The sequence below is a fragment of the Camelus dromedarius genome, chromosome 12, assembly GCF_036321535.1.
Source record: "Camelus dromedarius isolate mCamDro1 chromosome 12, mCamDro1.pat, whole genome shotgun sequence".
Lineage (NCBI taxonomy): Eukaryota > Metazoa > Chordata > Mammalia > Artiodactyla > Camelidae > Camelus > Camelus dromedarius.
In genome coordinates this window covers 5,366,281-5,385,335 of record NC_087447.1, presented here as the reverse complement: position 1 = coordinate 5,385,335, position 19,055 = coordinate 5,366,281, and the positions used below count along the sequence as shown (strand labels likewise).

General features: G+C 41.1%; 1 protein-coding gene across 5 annotated transcripts in view; it reads left to right on the top strand.

Annotated features, from left to right (window-relative positions):
* The first annotated feature begins 1,858 nt into the window (after nt 1–1,858).
* The window catches only part of KDM2A (lysine demethylase 2A), a 95,881-nt gene continuing 78,684 nt past the window's right edge, over nt 1,859–19,055 (top strand). Inside the window, exons 1-2 of one of the 5 annotated variants that reach the window (XM_010998147.3) lie at nt 1,859–2,597; nt 3,818–3,941. In XM_010998147.3, coding sequence (XP_010996449.1) covers nt 3,900–3,941 — 42 coding nt within the window. In that variant the 5' untranslated portion in view covers nt 1,859–2,597; nt 3,818–3,899. Of the gene's footprint in view, nt 2,598–3,817; nt 3,942–9,211; nt 9,727–19,055 lie in introns of those variants that run through there. The other 4 variants (XM_064492082.1, XM_031448525.2, XM_031448524.2 and 1 more) reach the window with 4 other exon arrangements.

The following is a 19,055-nucleotide window of genomic DNA, read 5'->3' as shown; positions in this document are numbered from 1 at the left end:
AGAGTTCAAAACTTGATAGAAATAGAAGGTATCATTATTTCAATTGTCCTTCTCTAGCGTCTTCCTAAAAGAGCTGAAGATTGTTTATGGAAGTTATGATTCACTCCATGCCTTTCCTCTCTCCTCCATCCCAGGATCCCAGGATCCCAGGAATCAAAAGTTTAAAGAGTGGGAAACCAAGGCAGGGAGAAAAAAAAGATCTGTGTGACACCTCTCAGCTAGTGTAGTGGAGTCAAGAGTGCCGACCCGGCTGCTTAACGCCCAAGCCATGGTCCTTTATGGGGTTTATAATTTAAACGGGCCCAACAGCACGAGATTGGCTGGGGAAATGCCCTGATCGCGGTTGGGCTGCTCGCATGGCGTTGCTCAGATACCTCTGGCCAGGCTCTGTCGACGTCCCCAGCCTGCTAGCCCGTCGGGCAGCTGTCGAGCCGCGCGCGGGAGCCCGTTCATGGGCAGGGCCGGCGCGGCTCGGGCGGCCGATGCCCCGTCGCTGACCCTCGCGCGAAGCTGCGCACACCGAGAGAAGACATCTTCCCGGCCAGGCCTCCCGCGCCCGCGGCGGCCCGAGGCGGCGGGGTGGGCCCGGGGGCCTGGGACTGCTCGCGCACCCCTCCGTGGGGGGCGCCCCGACTCGCCGGGGGCGGGGTCACGTCCCACCCAGGCCGCCGGGGGCACGGGCGCTGCGGAAACCTGAGCGTGGCCGGGGCGCAGGGGCTTCCAGGGCCATCTCCCCGGGCGCCTCTGGCCCGCGGTGGGCGCGCGAGCTGCCACCGCCCCCGGGCCGTCGCGGAGACCACTCCCGCGCCTGGTACCCGTGGACGCCCTTGTCAAGCGCCCGGAGCTCCCCCCGGGGGAGCCGAGCCCAGGACAGACATGCTACTCCCGTTTCCTGCCCCTTCGGAGCGGCGAGGAGTGGGTGAGGCGGGGCCGGGCTGCTGCACCGAGGAGCCCCCCGTGCCGAGGGCGGACGGGCCCCGCGGCGGGGGCGCCAGGGCCTGCCCGGGGATGGCGGGCAGGCCGGCCTCGGCCCATCGGCCGGCGCGCGAGGGGAGGGCAGCCGGCGGGAAGGCGTCCCTTCCCTGTGCCCCCTCGCCCTGGGCAGTCTGGCCGGCTGGGCCCAGAGGCCTGACCCCGGGAGACCCTGCTTTGAGGCCGGCAACAGCTGCCCTTGCCCAGGCCGTCCGGCCCTCAGGTTGTGTGACTGTGACGGGCTTGACTAGGGCAGAGGGCGGTTGAAGAGGAACGGGGGTGCTTCTCCCCACTGCTTGGGGGGGTGGTTGTGCTTTGTAGGGGGTCGGGGGGGGGGTCACGATCCTCCCAGGAGAGGTGGGGGAGGGCCGCGGGCGCAGCTGGCCGGCGAGGGGCGGGGTCACAGAGGCAAAGTGTGTGTTCGAGCGAGGGCGTGTGGGGGGCAGGGCGCTCGCGGAGGAGGATCCGTGGCCTGTGCGCAGGCGTGAGCAGCGGGCCGGGCCCGAGCCCTGGAAGAAGGCCGACGGGGAGCGGGGGCGGTGGGCTGGCAGGAGGGCGGGAGGCTGACGCGAGGGGGGGCGGGGAGCCGCGTCGGCGTCGCCGGGCGCGGGCGATTCGAGGCCGACGCTTCCGCGCGTGCGCGCGCCGGCCGACTGGCCGCGTTAGGGGGGAGTGACGCGTGCGCGTTCACGTGCACCCGGGAGAGCGGTAAGAAGCGAAGAGAGGCTTGAAAAGGGGTGGGGGGGGTGGAGAGGTGAGCAGGAGGAGGGGTGGGGAGGCGGCGCCTGCGCAGTCCACCGCCGAGGAGCTGTGTGTATGTGAGAGTCTGACGGGTTCAAAATGGCGGCGGCTGCTTCAGCGGCTCCTCCTGTGTGAGGGAAACAACACCCCTCCCCGGCGGCGGCGGCGGCGGCGGCGGCGGCGGCGGCGGCGGCTCCCAGAGCACCCTCCCAGCGGCTGGGCCTGTCGCCGCTCCGTCTATCCTGGGCAGGGGGCACTCCGGGAGGAGGGGCAACGCCAGGGGGCCCATCCCCCGGAATCCCTCCTCTGCGACTGGGGAGTAGCCGGGGGCTCGTCCCGCAGCGCGGAGCCCGGGCTGAGGGGGAGACGCGAGGGGAGCCCGGGCCCCCAGTCCGGCGCGCCGCGCCGCTCCCGCCCTCTCCGCCCCCCGGGGCCGGGGCCCGCGTTCCGGGGGGCCGGGGCGGTGCGGGCAGCCTCGAGTCGGCCGGTCTCAGCTGATCGGCCCCCGCTCCCGGGCTCCGGAGGCGACCGAGCGGCTGCTCGCCGAGGGCACGGCGAAGAGGGCGCTCCCCGCGGCTGGGGCTGGCCCGGAGCTCGGGCTCGGGCTGCTGACCGCTGGCCTGGGGGAGGCGGGGGCGCCCCGGGCTCGGCGCCGAGGGGTCGCGCTCCCCTCTCCTGACGCCTCCGACTCCCGGTCTCCAAAGCCAGAAGAGGACGTTTGATTCAGCAACTGTTTCCTCTCTTTTCCGGGTCGCTCTGACCCTCTGGATATTGGGTTGATCCACGGAAAAAACCGAAGACGACGTTTGGGATTTAATTTTTCCTCTCAGTTTTTGGAATCTTTTACTTCTCACTTGGACAAGAACTCACGAGCAAAATCCCCGGTGAGATTCCCCCTCCTACCCGCCCCCCCCCTTGAAGTTTTGGTTCACTGTGTTATCTAAAGACTTAATGTAAAGTTTCTATTTCTTTTTCCAATGGGTGAACGAACCGTTGAAAGGCCTTTCCCTGGAGGAACCCGGCGAGATTTGCCATTTTTCCTCTCCGGGCCCTGGCTGCTCCCAAGCCCGGGCGGTCCTCTCCCAGGGGGTGCAAGCACGGTTTCCCTCCCGACTTGGGGCGAGGGCTTCCTCCAGGAGGGCTCTGCCACGAACTGCTCTTGCAAACTATGTCATCGGGTCCTCTGGTCTCGTAGCAGTTTTGAAAGGATGCTATTAACGTGGCCATAATGTAGTTGACAAAAAAGAAAAAAAACTGCATTCCCTCTGGAAGCCATTATCCGTGAGAATATTTAGGAACAAGAAAAACCTTTCTTGGTATTGGGGATCGACCGTCGCGCAAACCATTCTTTAATTTTGGGGGGAGATGTATTTTACTTATATCTATAGGTAAAATCGTTTATTTTATTACTTTGTCCAGAAAGATCTGAATGATTTTTGTTTCTCATTTGCAACTCTCTTGAATTTGTTTCAGAGTTGTACACATTTTGTGTCGGGGTGGAGGGAGGGTTGGTTTGGGAATGAAAAAATCCGGGGAGTCTAGGAAGGAAGGCGACGTTGCATACGGATTTACTAGAGGTGTATGGGAAATTGTTTTGTGAAGTCTTTATTTAAATCCTAATTTCTTGTTCTCTGTTTATGTAGTTACTCTGTCCTTTCCTTTAGTTTCTAATTACCGGTGGGAGAGAACTAATTTGGTTAAGATCTGGATTATTAGTTCAGTGTCTGCTTCACCTGGTTAGCACTCTTGAAATAAAAGTCCTGCCCCCTCTCCCCCCTGCCTTTTTTGGGGGGGGGGGCCTAATGGTGCCATGAAGGGTAGCCTTATTGTAATCCAGTAGGGACAAGCAAGTGGTGTAACCCGTCCATAAGGAACTGAAACCAACATCTTTTGCCTATAGGCCTCAGGCAGTTCTAATGTGATTAATGTAGATCATGACATGGAACCACTAGCCCTAGAACAGAGAGGTCCCAAACTGATGAGGAACCAGATTTCTCAGGGAGCCTTTAACTTACACATATCTTAAATACTCCTTTCGGTGGAAAGAAAGCTTGAGTTCCAGGATGAGTTCTCATCTCTGCTCATATCATTCATTATTCTTTAGTGTTGCAATCTGGTTCCTAAGGAGGAAGAGGAAGGCAGACCTGGAGTGGTTTCTTTCTGTAATTTCAACAGAAGAGTGAGAGATGGAACCCGAAGAAGAAAGGATTCGTTACAGCCAGAGATTGGTTAGTATTCTTGTCTTTTTTTTTTTTTTCCCCTAGTTTTGAAGCAGAATAACTATTTTGTTTCCATTTGTGAACATGCTGTGATTAAAACTTTTCAGGTAGCTTTTCTCTGCACCAGAGGAGGAGGGAAGGTGTATTAATATGTCATTTGGTTTTTAGGCCAAGTAGTTAGAGCCTTAATATTTATTCTGTTTGGAAATGGATTTATGTGTAGCCTTTGACTTCTACAGAAACCATTGTAAATCAAAGGATTTTGTGGATTACAACGTGACAAGGATTCGTAATTTTGCAATAATGACATTGTAATAAATCTGATTAAGTTAGATTAGAATATAAATTTTAGGGGCAAAACGAGGAAGGTTAATTTTATATAATTTTTTTTAGATTATGGTGTGCCAAGATTCCTCGCTTTGAGATGGGGAGTAGAACTATGGATTTTTTTTTTTTTAACACAAGTTAACACTGATAGGGTTGAAGGGAATTGAGAAAAGGTGGAATACTGGATACTGATACAGTTCTGTATTTTGTATCTTGGGAGGGGTGTATGAGATATATCTTGTTGAAAGAATTTTTACTTAGTTATGATTTGGAAGGAATTAGCTTATATGTCCACATGAATACTTTGTCCTTTGGGTGCTGTTTTCCTCTCAAGATTTCCCTATTGGAGTTTAAGAATTTGATTTTTGTTTTCCCTAGTCAAAGAGATCTTTATTAATATTCTCATCATATATTCATTTCAGAAATTTGAATTTGTTTTTGTAGAGTGGGATATGAGGAAAGCTGCAGAATTGTATTATATGAAATTTGGTGAACTGGAAGATCTAGAAGATTACTAAAGAAATTTATGGTAGTTTTATTTGGCTCTGCATTTTAGACTGAATTTGGAGGAAAAAAGAGTGATTCTCTAATCCATTTTCTAATGATCTCCACTCTTTGAGTAATGGCTATTATTTTTTCTCCCCTTAATGTGACTTAAAAAGTTGTGGAGTGTATTGGAAGTATATCCAATAGGCAGTATGTTCTGGCAATCTTTATTTCAGAGATTGACTTCTTGTATCCCAATCTATGTGTTGAAATTATAATTCTTTATCTCTAACTTTTAGAAGTAAAGTATATCATTGGTTGAATTTTTTATGTTTAGGATTTATTTTTGTTTTGACATTGAATTCAACTTTTCTTTGAGAAAAGATGATAAAGAGGATGCTGCAAAACTCTCTTCCCAGTTAGTTACTGCTATATGGAATTCATTTTTATCATGTCAGATGGGTAGAATTGTTGAGCTGTTATGTAAATATCTGAGAGATCGAGGGATCCAGTCTTTCAAAGCAAGTTTTCTGATTTTTTAACAAGGAAGGAAGGTGTAGTGGTAAGGAAATCCAAGGAATCTGTGACTTTTGTCCTGTTAAGTTTTTTTTATTTAATTGTAAAATGATTGCTACCTGTTGCACACATTAACCTTTTCCTTATCTAGCATATTTTTCTTTTGGTTTATGTGCTTTTGTGGCAGTGTTGTATATAAGAAGGTATATCATATATTTGGGGAAATCTTTCCTAGAATTTTGTGTAATAACCTTGGAGTTTAGAGTGACTGATGTCTTTTCCTTTCTCAAATTACATGACAGAATTATATCTGAAGTGTAAATCCTTTTCATGAGATAACTTTTGATATGAGAGCATATTGGTGGCTTATTTGAGTAGCAGTCTGCCTGCCAAACTTTTAATATATCTGTGGCTAGTGCTCATATTACAGAATTCTCTACTGATTAAGTTAGACATTTGAGCAATTTTAAGACAAAGGCATAAAGTCCTACTTTTACTGTAGTTATAATGCTGTGCCTCTATCAAGTATGTCAAAGTATAAAACTTAGTTGTTGTTGTTTTTTTTTTTTTGCAGTTCCTGGCCATGGAACATAAAGTTAGAAATAGAGACAAAACAACAAGTTTACTAATTTGGCTTAGTGATTAAAGTTTGTGTGGTCTCATATGTTTGTCAAATTGAATTGAATCACCTAGTACATTAATTATAGTGTTATTGAGTATTACTTCCGTATTGTTTTAGAGGACAAAACCTAAATGGTCATTCCTCTGTGATGTACCTTCAGAACAGCCTCTTGGGAGAGAAGATGTAGTACCAGTATTAACAGTCTCAGTCCAAACTCATTTTGGAAAAAGAGTGACTTTTTGTATTCAGGACCCTTTACCTATCTTTAAAAAAAAAATAAAGTTGTTACCAATAAGAATATGTATTATTCATGATTGAATAGATCCTTTTAATACTTTTAGCCGACATAGTTATTTGAAGTACACAGACTGGATTTGGTAAAATAAAATTTGATGTTTATATCATCTTTGTGACAAGTCATTTTAAAAAAAAATCAGAATAACTAGTTTTAAAAAATTGACTTGTCTTCTGCCAAACTATTATTGTCTGTTACATGTGGAAGAGAATTTTACCTTTGAAGATGGTATGTATGGGTATATTCGGGGCATAAGCTCTACTTTCTGGAACTAGAATATGTACTTATTTTGCAGTATAGGAAATATAAGGGAGGGAAAATAATATTTTGGCTTTTCTTAAGACATGGTTTGGTTTTGTGTATAGATTCCTAGAACAAAGCTAGATAGATCTCCATGGCAAGTTGATATATCTGAGGAAATATTGTCGTGAGAAGCTTCAGTTTTCGTGATGGTTGAATATTTGGCTATCTTGAGGTAACAATGATTTATTTCTGTATTCCTAGTAAATTTAGATGTAGGACCTTTTTGTGAAACATTGACAGCTAATTATGGGACTTTTTTTTTTTTTTTTTTCCTTTTGATTTCTAGAGCTAGAGTGTTGGAGTAGTTTTGGATGTTTGTCACAGCCATGTGTATTAAGTGTTCATTTGTAGGGAGTGTTCAGAATAGTATCTTACAGTTTCTTAGTCTAGAATGTTAGTTAAATCCTTAGCAATTGTAGTTGATTATCTTTTAGGTTTTCGAAATCACACTAATTCTGAGTAATCCTTATTATTGCATAGAAAATCAAGAGCAAAATAATATGCACCTAAAGTAAATGTTTAAGGTATAGTTATTTAGTATGGAAAAAATTCACTAGCCCCTGCTAAAGGCAATTTGTAGAAACAAATGAACACCTAAATCAATGTAAAAGAAAGTGGAGACCATATACTTCAGGGTAAAAGAAATTATAAAACCTGAATATTTTTTTCTCTTTACTTCACTTAAGCCTAGTAGTGTTATCTGAATGGGGAGATGCTGATTTACTTGAGAATTCAGCTTGCTCGTCCATCTTGATGATGAGATTAAGAGATTTTCTAAAAGATGTTATGCTATTGGGCATTCCGACCTGTTAATGTGCCTTATATATGATTCTCTCTGAAATAGCTAAATCATTCATTTGTTGCAAGGAGCTGGGAGCACTGAACCTGATGATATTCTCACCTTTCTTTGGGTTACCCTTGAAATTGTCTCCCCAGATTCAGCAACAATTACCAGATTATCACTTTTATAAATAGCTCCACTCAGAATGTCCCCAGTCTAAGGGTTTTCTGGCCAGGAATGGACTAGACAAAATAAAAACCTAATTTTAAGCCTTTTTCCCCTTAGCCTGAAAGTATCATATCATTAACAACTGAAACAAATTATAGATGGCATAACTTGTTGAATTTACTTATTTGTGATTGTTTCATTAGACTTAACCATCAATCTGTTGGTGGAGGAGTATGTTGTACTGAGTGTTGTAGCCTTCTTCCTGATGATGTAGGAAAAACTTGTTGTCCATTTTTTGGTTATTCAGAGTGCAGATGATGAGGGAGCTAATTCTTTATTCTTACGTGTCAGTCTTCCACAGTAAGATGTATCTTGGGGACCCTGAATGAGGACTGTATTTAAGCTCTATCACTTTCTCTTGTTTTATTTTGCTGAGCACTAATCACTACCATGTATCTGTCCATTAGAGTATAAGCTCCTTGACAATTGGGACTTTGTTTTTGTTTCTGGTGTCTATTGGATGCTTCGAATAGTGTCTGACACATAGAAAGTGCTCAATAAGTAGCCTCAAAAAGAAAGTACTCAGTCTACCATATAGAAAAAACTCAGTATTTTTTGATACTGGTGAAAGCTCTCATACTCCCATAAATACTTCTCTTTTTGTTCTTTTTAATTGAAGTATATTCGGTCTACAATGTTGTGTCAATTTCTGGTGTACAGCATAATGTTTTAGTCATACATACACACATATATTCCTTTTCAAATTCTTTTTCATTGTAGATTACTACAAGATATTTAATAAAATTGCCATAAGTACATTTATTTGCTATGAGTTTTCTTGCGTGCTAGAAATAAACCACTAGAATGGAGGAGAGTTTGCTGTTCAAGGATGATCAAAATATCTGGATATTGGGTTCTGTAGTATGCATAAGAACCAGAAGGTCTAAGGTATAACAAGTAAAAACTTATACTTAGCCCACATGCCAGATGAACACATTTATAATATTTGGGCCATTAAAACAAGTAAAGTGTCTAGTTAACTGTAGAAGCTCAGCCTAAATTTTAAATCTTACCTCAACCCTGTCCTAAACTCTCTGTGTCAAGATTTTTGCTGACTTTAAGATAGCCTTAAAGTTGTGAAGTTGCAAGTGTTGGTGTTTGTGTTACTGTCAAGTCTAGGTTTTGACCATTAAGTCAGGGAATGGATACATTTAACTGTATACCATGCAGAGGGATGTAACATTATTTTATATCTTTCTTTTTCTTCTAGGGAAATGGACATCCTTAATCAGGTTTCATTAATTTGCTCTCTTTATCTCATTTTTGGAATAATACTGTATTTTTGCATTGTGCTTTCATATCAACAAAGGTTAAAATTCAGTAAACACTTATCATGTACCAAGTACTAGGTTAGGTTCTTTCAAATAACATTACCTTATTTAATCCTCAAAACAACTGTGTAATGGTATAGTTTTAAACCTTAATTTTTTTAACTTTTTTTAATTGAGTTATAGTCATTTTACAGTGTTGTGTCAAATTCCAGTGTAGAGCACAATTTTTCATTTATACATGAATATACATGTATTCATTGTCAGATTTTTTTTTTTGCTGTGAGCTACCACAAGATATTGTATATATTTCCCTGTGCTATACAGTATAATCTTGTTTGATTATTCTGCATATGCCTATCAGTATCTACAAATTTTGAAACAAACCTTAATTTTTTTTTATTATGTAAATAAAGGCTTAGAGAGCTGCCTTGACTTGACCAAGATTATACGCTTGGTAAGGGGTAAGGGTTGAAATCAGACCTTGAGCCACATGTTTCTTCTTTCACACTGTATCATCTCTCTTGCAGTGTGTTTCATACAGAAAACAAATGATACACATTCCTGTTGTAGGAAGTTGTGGACTGAGTACTTTATCTTTTTTTTGAGAATACCTTTAAAGTTTCTTCCCTAACACAGACCTGACTTAACATCCTAAATGAGATAGCTACAAATATTTGACAATGTTTGATCATGTTTAAAAAATTTTGGCACCTTTCTTTTTGTGGACTTTGAATTTACTGCACTTGATCTATTAAAATAGAAGTATTTGTGCAGTTTCTGTATATGTCAAGCCTTTTGTTTATGCATGTCACTCATATCATTGTTTTCTGTTTTAAATTTTAGGTTCTTGGGGGTTTTCTCTATCTGTGAGTACTTGGTAAAAACTTAAACCATAAAGATAAAAGGCAACAGATAGTGACCAAACGAGTGGTTTTGGCAAATACAGTGGTGAAGGCTTCCTTCAGGTAGGTAGAGAAGAAGAGGGAAGAGGGTGGCCTTGCAGGTAAAGACAGCATAAGCTTTACTATCAAGTGGAAAGCCTATAGCCATTAGATTAGTAGGACTGAAGTGCAAGATTTGTCTTGGGCCCTACCCCTACTTGCTGGATCAGAAACTCTGGGGATGGGGTCTAGCAATCTGTGTTTTAACAAGCCAGGTGATTCTGAAGCATTCAGAAGTTTGAGAACCACTGCTCTGGGGTATAGGTAGTAGAAATGAAAAGGAAGGGATAGAAGCAAGACATGCTGACAGTAAAGGACTGAAAAAACTTGGTGACTGATGGATAGCAGCATGTTATGATGGAAACAGTACTTCATTGGGGATCATGAGCTCTAAATCCTAGTCAAATCTATCACCAACTAGTTTTGAACAAGAGAACTGACCTACTATTGAGGGAATTGTACTAAATGATTTCTGAGGACTTTGGAGGCAGAGACAAATGAAGAATTAAGTTGGACTCTAGGATTAAGTCTGGGTTACCAGGAAGATCAGAGGGAGGAATTTTTGAAAAAGGGAGGAGAGAATGTGAGTGGGTGTCTTAGTTGGAATAAATTAGTTCAAAGCAGAGATTCTCAGCTGGGGATGATTTCCTCCCCAGGGGATATTTGGCAATATGTGGAGACGTTTTTGATTGTAAGACTAGAGGATACTACTGGTATTTTAGTAAGTAGAGGCTAGGGATGCTGTTAAAACATCCCCCACAAGAAAGAATTACCCAGTGTTAATAGTGTAAGGTTGAAAACTCTGATCTAAAGAGAGATAACCAGTAGATGGGTTTTAGGTTTCCATCCTGATCATCTGCTGTTAATCTTAGAGTTTTAGGTTTAACACAGAACATCTCGAAAGCACTCTCAAGATTGTATTCCCCAAGGCTTTGCCCAAATAAGCATGAAGCATAAATAAGCATGAAGCAGTTTTTTGTTTTTTTGTGCTTTTGATTGATTTTTCACAAACATGGTCATGGCAAATCCTCAACCTAGTTGTAGATTTTGTTGCTCCTTTTAACTTTTGCTAAGATCAACTAATTTTGGTAATCAAAGTAAGTATTCACTGTCTTGAGATCAATAATTAAGATATAACAAGAACCTTTCTTTTGATATTCTCAGATAGAAAAAAATGAGATAAAAGCTGTGGTGTTGGAGTGGACAAATATTTAAATATTGTTGATTGCCCTGTGGCTAAATAACCTATGACCATTCCTGAGAAACAACCTCATGATCTGTTTGTGGCCCTCAGTGTGAATTCAAGGTGGCCCCAACCTTAATTTATCTCTTTATTATCCCTGGATCACAAAAGTTAGAAACTCTTTTGTGTCAGGGCAATAATCTAGCCAGCTATCTCTTGTTTCTGACAGTGACTTGAAGAGAATGTAGATTTGTAAATATAGTCATCATTTTATAGTACTTTAATCATTTGCAAAGTATTTCCGAGTTTTTGTGTCTTTTGATCATTTTATTCTTTTGATCATCACAGTTTTGGGAGTTGTTAGGACGTGGGGATTGTGCTACCATGTTACACAATTACAGAGGGTGCCATTCACATTTCTTAATCTATGTGAAAGACGTCCTATGTGAAAGAGTTCGGGAGTGTGAAGGGAAAAAAATGGTGACCCTTTTTAGGTGGATAAGGTAAAGGGAAAGCCACTCCATATATTTGAAACAAAGAGAGAAAAACCAGTCGGATGGATGATAGTACACATTAATTGAGTGTATACTAACCAGTCGGATGGATGATAGTACACATTAATTGAGTGTATACTATGTGCTTGGTATTGGTGCTTTACATATTTTACTAATTTAATTCTCACCAACCCTTTGAGGTAGAGTCTATGATTCCCATTTTCTGGTTTGGAAACTGAAGCATAGTGCAGTTAAGTAACTTGTCTTAGGTTTTCCAGTTAAGTAGGGAAAGAACCAGGATTCATAGTATGCAGTCTGGCTTCCAGGCCTACTCACCTGCACTGCCTCTTTCTACTTTGTTGGAACACAGTTTGTAAATGCTTTGCTGATGAATTTAGGGTGTTCCCCAAGTCATCTTTTCTCATTCAGGAAATTCATTTACTTAAATGTTTGCTGAACGGTTACACTGTGCCAGGCACTTTCCTTGGATCTTGCTTTTTTAGAACTTCCAAATCCCATGGTTTCAGATAGCGCTGAATACTTTGAAGAAATTAAGAGGTTGCTGAAATACTTGTAGTGTGGGGAATTACTCCTTGAGCTCGGGTCATTGGTAAAGACTTCCTGAGAAGATGTTTTGTAACTGAGACCTGAGTGATCAGGAGCCAATCTTGCAAAGTTCAAGGGATTAGGGGACCAGATGTGGATCAGCAGAGCTCTAGGTAGAGGGACCAGCTAATATAAAGCCCTGTGGTAGGAATGAGAAAATATTACAAGCATTTAACCGTATGTCAGACACCATGCAGGGCACTTGGAATATGGATACAGTGATGAGCAGGATAGGCACAGTCCCTGTGTCATCAAGATTGTAGTCTGTTGAGGAAGTCAGACATTAAACAAATACTTTTATTAGTAATATTATAGTTATGCAGAGGACTACAAAGATAAATACTGAATGCAATGAGAGTGTATAATAGGGTGACCTAAACTTCAGGAGTGTGAGGAGGCATCAGAGAACACTTTTCTTGAGAAAGCCTTTAAAGCTGAGACCTGAAGGGTGAGTAAGTGGTAACCAGGCAGAAAGGAGAAGTGATTATCATCTGCAGAAACCCTGAGGTTGAAAGGAATCTGACATGTTTGAGGAGTCTACCAACCAAACAAAACCAAAAAGGACAGTGTAACTGGAGAGAAGTGAGTGGTGGAGACAGTGAAAATCTTGACAAGGTAGTCACGGGTCAGGTCAAGTGGGGCTTTATATTGGAGGTAGTGGGAATGCAGAAAGAGTTCAGCTGAGGAGTAGTGTGCTTGGACTAGTACCAACAGCTGTTGTGTAGAGAAAGGATCAGGAAGAGAGCAAGAGTGGATTTGGTGAGACCAGTTAGGCAACCACAGTGGCTCAGGTAAGATAAGATGGTAGTATAGTTGAGAGTGCTGACAGTAGAATTAGAGAGCTTTTGAGAAATATTTCAGAAATGGGATCAAAGGACTTTTGTTCATTGGTTGTGTGGAGGGTGAGGTTAAGGGGTACAGATAAGCATGACTCTCAGGTTTTTCTCATGTGAATGACTTGTGGTACAGTCCTTTTTTTGAGATACAGGGCATGCTGAAGGAAGAGCAGATTTGGAGATTGAAGGGAAGAGCTTAAGTTCAGTTTTGTGTAAGTTTGGACAGGTTGAGTGTGAAGTGCCTGTGAGACGTCCTGGTAGAACTGGTAACTGGCTGTGATTCTGGGCTTCAGGAAGGGCTTATAGGTATACATCTGGGTTTTATCAGCATATGGTGGTTGAAGTTAGGTAGACATGGAGTGACTTAAAAAGGTAGTGGGAAGGAAGGGCGGGAGAGATACAAGGAAAATCAAGAGTGGTGATATCTTAGAAGCCGAGGGACTATGGTAGTTAACTGTTTTATCAGACTGTTTTAAGCATTAATGTATTTTTACTCACTTAATGCTTGTAACTCTATGATGTAGGTGCTTTTATTATCTCTATTTTATAGATCAGGAAAATGACACAAAGAAAGGACTATATAATTTGCTCAAAACTACCAAGTAGTAGTTGGAAAAGTTGGTTTTCGAACCCAGATTTTCTGGCTCCAGTTTGTATTCTATACTGATGGTGTTTCAAAGAGGAGAGAGTGGTCAACTGAGGTGGATGCTGCTCAGAGGCTGAATATGAGATTTCCGTTGGATTTGGCAAATGGAGGTTATTGGTGACTTTAAACAGGAGTTTCAGTGGCACTTGGAGGCAGAATACATTCTTCAAAATAAATGTGAGATCAAATAGAGACAGCAAATAAAGAGCAATTTAGAGAAATTTGGCTGTAAAGAGAGAAGGAGAGCAAGTTAGCTACAAGTGCAGGATCCAGAGAAGTTTCTCTTGGATTTTTGTTTATTATGTTTTGTTTTAAGTTGGAAGAAGAAACTATTGCATATTTTTGCTAATGGAATTATCAGCTGTTACTCCTTCCTCTGTTATTCTTCGTATTTAATCAGTTGCTATTTGGGTTTCTGATATTCATCTCCTTGTATCTCCCACTGCTACTTCTAGTTCTTACTCTTAACCTAGCCTTTTGTAGTAGTCTCCTTTTCGGAATTTTTTTAAGGTATCTTTTCCATTATTTCATATTTTGCACTTCCAAGATTCTGATAATGTTGTTCCAATTCTCTGTGACATTTCCATTCTATAAAGTCACTGATGATGTGGGACAGACTTTGGTTCTTGGCTTTGAATTTCAGTTTATAAACTGTGTAATCTTTTTTTGTTTGTTTTAAATTTGTTTTGCTTTTTTGGGGGGATAATTAGGTTTATTTATTTATTTTTGGAGGAGGTACTGGGAATTGAACCGAGGACCTCGTGCACACTAAGCATGTGCTCTACCCACTGAGCTATACCCTCCCCCCTAAACTGTGTAATCTTGGGCAAGTTACTTAACCTTGATGAACTTTAATTTTTCATGTGTGGAATAGTAAAAATAAAACCTACATTTTAGAAGTAGCTTATTAGTGCTTGGCTAAAGGTTTGCCATTGTAAACACAAACTCCTTAGCCTGGTACTGAGGCTTTCCCACACATTTGTGATATCCTGTCCCTTGTCCTGCCCTAGTTCTCATCCTCTAAAGCCAATTTGCAATATTGTTTTCCTAATCCTAAATATTGAAGGAAACCTCTTTTCTGAATCCTCATACTTTTTTCTCCCTACCTTATTATATATCTGAGTGCATACAAGATAGAAAGTTTAATTATGTCTAGATTATATGCTCCTTGAGGATACAGCATAACTTCCCTGGCACACAGATAGCACAGTACTGTTTATATCACTAAGACTCTAACATTACGGGTTGGTTAACTTTGTTCTGAAGACAAAGTGAATGTAATAAAATTAATTTACTCCATTATCTTATTAACTGTTGATCATACTATAATTACCAGGAGGGTGGTGAAAAGGGGAGCCAAGGAACAAGAATTTGCCATATGTGATTGCCCTACTTGTTCTGGTCATGAGAGAAAGGAGGAACAGGCAGTTCTTATTCCCTGAGACCATCCAGTTACTCTGTCTCATACTGTGCTCACCAGGCTACTTTCATAATTAGTTTGGTTCCCCTGTTTCCTGATACTGGAAAATGGGTTCCTTGGATGATGGACATGAGTGTTCACAGTCAAGGCTAGGCATTGTGACGGAGTTAATTGATAGTCCTTTTGTCTTGCAGAGTTGAGTACTAGCCTACCAAGATCCCTTCTCTGAACCTTAAAGGAGAAAGAAATGTCCATTTAACAATAATAGTATCTGCACTCTTATGTGCGAAGGTTTGAACATGGTTTGTAGAATGCTAAGGTACCATACTTTATGCCTTAGCTCAGACCATTTTCTCAGGGGAGCATTTCTTTGACTAGGTCAGATCTTCCAGTTTTAAGTTCTCCTAGTATAGAATACCTCTTATGCACTTATCAAAATTGCCACTTTATATTTACTTGGGTCATTATTTGATTGTTTCCCTCTTAGAGCATAAACATCATTAAAGGCTGCTACAGTGCCTTTTCTCACCATTTTATTCCCATTCTTGGTATAGGGCCTGGTCCACAGTCAGTTGTTGATGGACTTTTTTTCTGTGATTGTGCATATCTAAAATACTTTCCCTCCCACCCCATTCTGTCTTCTTGGGTAAGCTCTTAGTTTTCCTCCAAAGCCTGGATGTTGTTCTCTTGAGTTCTCCTCAGTTACATTCCCAAGACACTTTATATGCATTTCTGCTGTAGGACTAGTTCTTTTGTGTTGTAATTATTTGACCATGAGCCTCTCTTCACCCAGATAGAGTAGACTCTTCTTTCCAGTTTTATTGAGAAATAATTAACATATATTACTGTGTAGGTTTAAAGCATACAGCATGATGGTTTGATTTACATATATTGTGAAATGATTATCACAGTAGGTTCATCCAATATCCATCTCATATAGATACAATAAAAAGAAAAGAAGAAAAGAACATTTTTTCTCATAGGAATTTCTCTCAACTTTCTTATGTATCATACAGCAGTGTTAGCTCTCGTCATTGTGTTGTACATTACATCCCTAGTACTTAATTTATCTTCTAACTGGAAGTTTCTACCTTTTGGCCATCTTCCTCCAGTTTCCCCTCCCTCCACCCCCCTTTGGTTTCTCTCTTTCTCTTTTTTTTTCAAATGGAGGTACTGGGAATTGAATCAAGCACCTCGTGCATGCTCATCATGTGTTCTACCAACTGAGCTGTATCCCCACCCTTTCCACCCCACTTTAGTAAGCACTAGAATAGACTTCCTTAAGGCAGGGACCATCCATATCTCTTTCAAGTGGTCAGAAATACGTACGTCATTTTACTATGCTTCACTTTATTGCACTTTGCAAATATTGCAGTCTTTACAAATTGAAGGTTTGTGGTGACTCTGCATTGTCAGATGATGGTTAGCATTTTTAGCAATAAGGTATTTTTAAATTAAGATATATTTTTTTTTTAGATAATGCTGTCACACACTAATAGACTATTGTATAGTATAAACATAACTTTTATATGCACTGGGAAATCAAAAAATTAATGCAACTTGCTTTATTGAGATATTCACTTTCTAGTAATAGTCTGGAACCAAACTAGCAGTATCTCTGAGGTATGCCTGTATGTCTATTGAAATGAATGAAAATGTGTTGTGCACTTCCTTAAAAATACATAAAATATATGTAACATAATAACTGAACCCTAACAATGGAAAAAACCCTTAGATTGGTAATCAGGAAGCCTGTATTAGTTATCTCAGCTTTATTTTATTCACCTACAAGGTCCTTCTCAGTTCTCATAGTTTAAACCAATTGTTTTCAAAGGGTGACCCAGACCACGTCATCTGGGAACTTGTTAGAAATGCATATTCTTAGGTCCTGCCCCAAACTTACTGAATCAGAAACTCTGGGAGTGGGGTGTAGACTTGTTTCAACAAGTCTGCCAAGTGATTCTGATAATGGTAAAGGGAACCACTGGAATTATTTTGGCAGTTTCTCTGTGTATTCAAAAAACTTAGTTAGCTACCTTAATTTAAACTTCATAGCTTAGTTATTTTTAAAACTTTTCTTCATATGTTTCCTATCAGTTGAATTTGAGGACATTTTCTAAACTAATTGTAGCTAAATAACAAGGTATCTTTGAATCAGAGGCAGTAGATTCAGAAGTATTTGAAGACTGCTGTTTGCACAAGCAGTGTGTGTGTGCACGCTTATACTTATATCTGTATACATGCATCTAGCATATATGCTTTTCTCTCTATCAGTGGAAACTTCTCCATGATGAATGGTGAAGGGAAGGGAAAGATACAGTATAGGCCTTTATTAGACAGACTTGAGTGAGTGGTGTGGCAGTATAAGAAGTATCAAAACGTGGAGGTTGCCTTTTTTTTTTTTTTTTTGCAGTAGCAGATATGTGTACAGTCAGCTTGCTGTGTCCCCGCTGATTCTGTATCTATGTATTAAGCCAAATGTGGATTGAAAATATTGGGGGGGAAATTCCAGAAAGTTCCAAAAAGCAAAACTTGAGTTTGCCATGCTGGCAAGTATTTACATAGTATTTACTTTGTATTCATGATAATTTATATAGCATTTACATTGTATTAGATATTGTAAGTAATCTAGTGATGGTTTAAAGTATACAGGAGGATGTGTATAGGTTATATATGAATACTACAGCATTCTGTGTGAGGGACTTGGGCATCTGTGGATTTTGGTATCTGCTGGGGTAAGGTTAAGGATGAGGTTCCAGGAACGAATCCCTTGTGGATGCTAAGTGACAACTATATTAACCTCTTATACCGGAGAGCTTTCTTAGCAGTGGATGTTTGCTTCCGTGTTACCTGAAGTGAGTGTTTGTTGTGGACTGAAAATGCTGATTATTGTTGGTATTCATTTACTTCCTGTAGAGGGAGTTGCACACTTTACTGTTGGAAACCATAATAGTATATCTCAGATACATATTTTGTGCTTGACCGTGTATTAAGTGTTTTTTTATGTGGCGCACAACCACCATTGTTGTTTGGGCTTACTACCTCGGATTTAAATTTATTCTCTGTTAAATAAAAGGAACCTTTTGGAAGAGTTCATAAAAAGAATTCCTTTTAAGATACTTGGTTGATTGCCTCCAGGATTTAATAAACGGTATCATGTTTGTTCCACTTACCTCTTGTACCTTTGGTTATCACTCATTTTATACTTTCTAAATTGAAGAAGGCTATTATTTTCTTGCATCTTTCCTTACATGGAAGTTCCTTTTTTTCCCTTTAATTACTGTTATTGCTTTTTTCCAAATCTTTTCTACCTATTAACTATTTCTTAGTGTGGTTACCAAAAACTGTAAGAATTATTGTAGGTTCAGAAGTTTTGTTCTTTTGCTCTTTTATTAATTTATTCAACAAACATTGGTGTACCATTGATGTTTAATACACATGCTGGGTATACAGAAATGAAAATCGTGTACTCTGTCCTCATAGTCTGGTAAGAGCCATATAAATGGGTAATTATTGCTATTTTGTGATAAATGACATTTAGGAAGTAAAAGGGCAGAGGCAAGAGAAAGGAGGGTATAACTGAAGAAAAGTCAGTCTTCAGAGAGGAGGTAACGACTTACTAAGTTGGATATTGGAGCATTGTCTAAGGGGCCAGAGGGCAAGGAAGGAAGTTCCAAGCAGAGGAACCAGCTTGCCTAAAGGCAAAGAAATATGAAATAGCACTACAGGCTCAAAACAGCATTGCTAGTAGTTCAGTGTTGCTAGAATGTATGAACAGGAGGGGATCTGAGATTTGAAGGGTCTGAATTGTGTCAAGTTGTTTGTACCTTATGCAATATGTAGTGAGGAGACATTATAGGAACTATTAACATGAGGGAGATTTGATAGTATCTGTTTTAGAAAGACTGCCCTAGGCGGGTGTTGTGGAGGATAGATTAGAAGGAAGAATTGCAGAGGTAAAGAAATAAGAATTTATTATAATAGTTTAGAACAAAATAATAACTAAAGCCTTGGTACCAAGAATGGAGATGGAGAAGAGACTGAATCAAGGTATTCTGGAACAGAGTCTATGGGACTTGGTAATCCTGTTAGATGCTCTTAGAGAGGAAGATGTCTCTTGAGTTCTTGGCTTGCCTTCCTAGTTGATGGGTGATGTCACTAGTTGAGA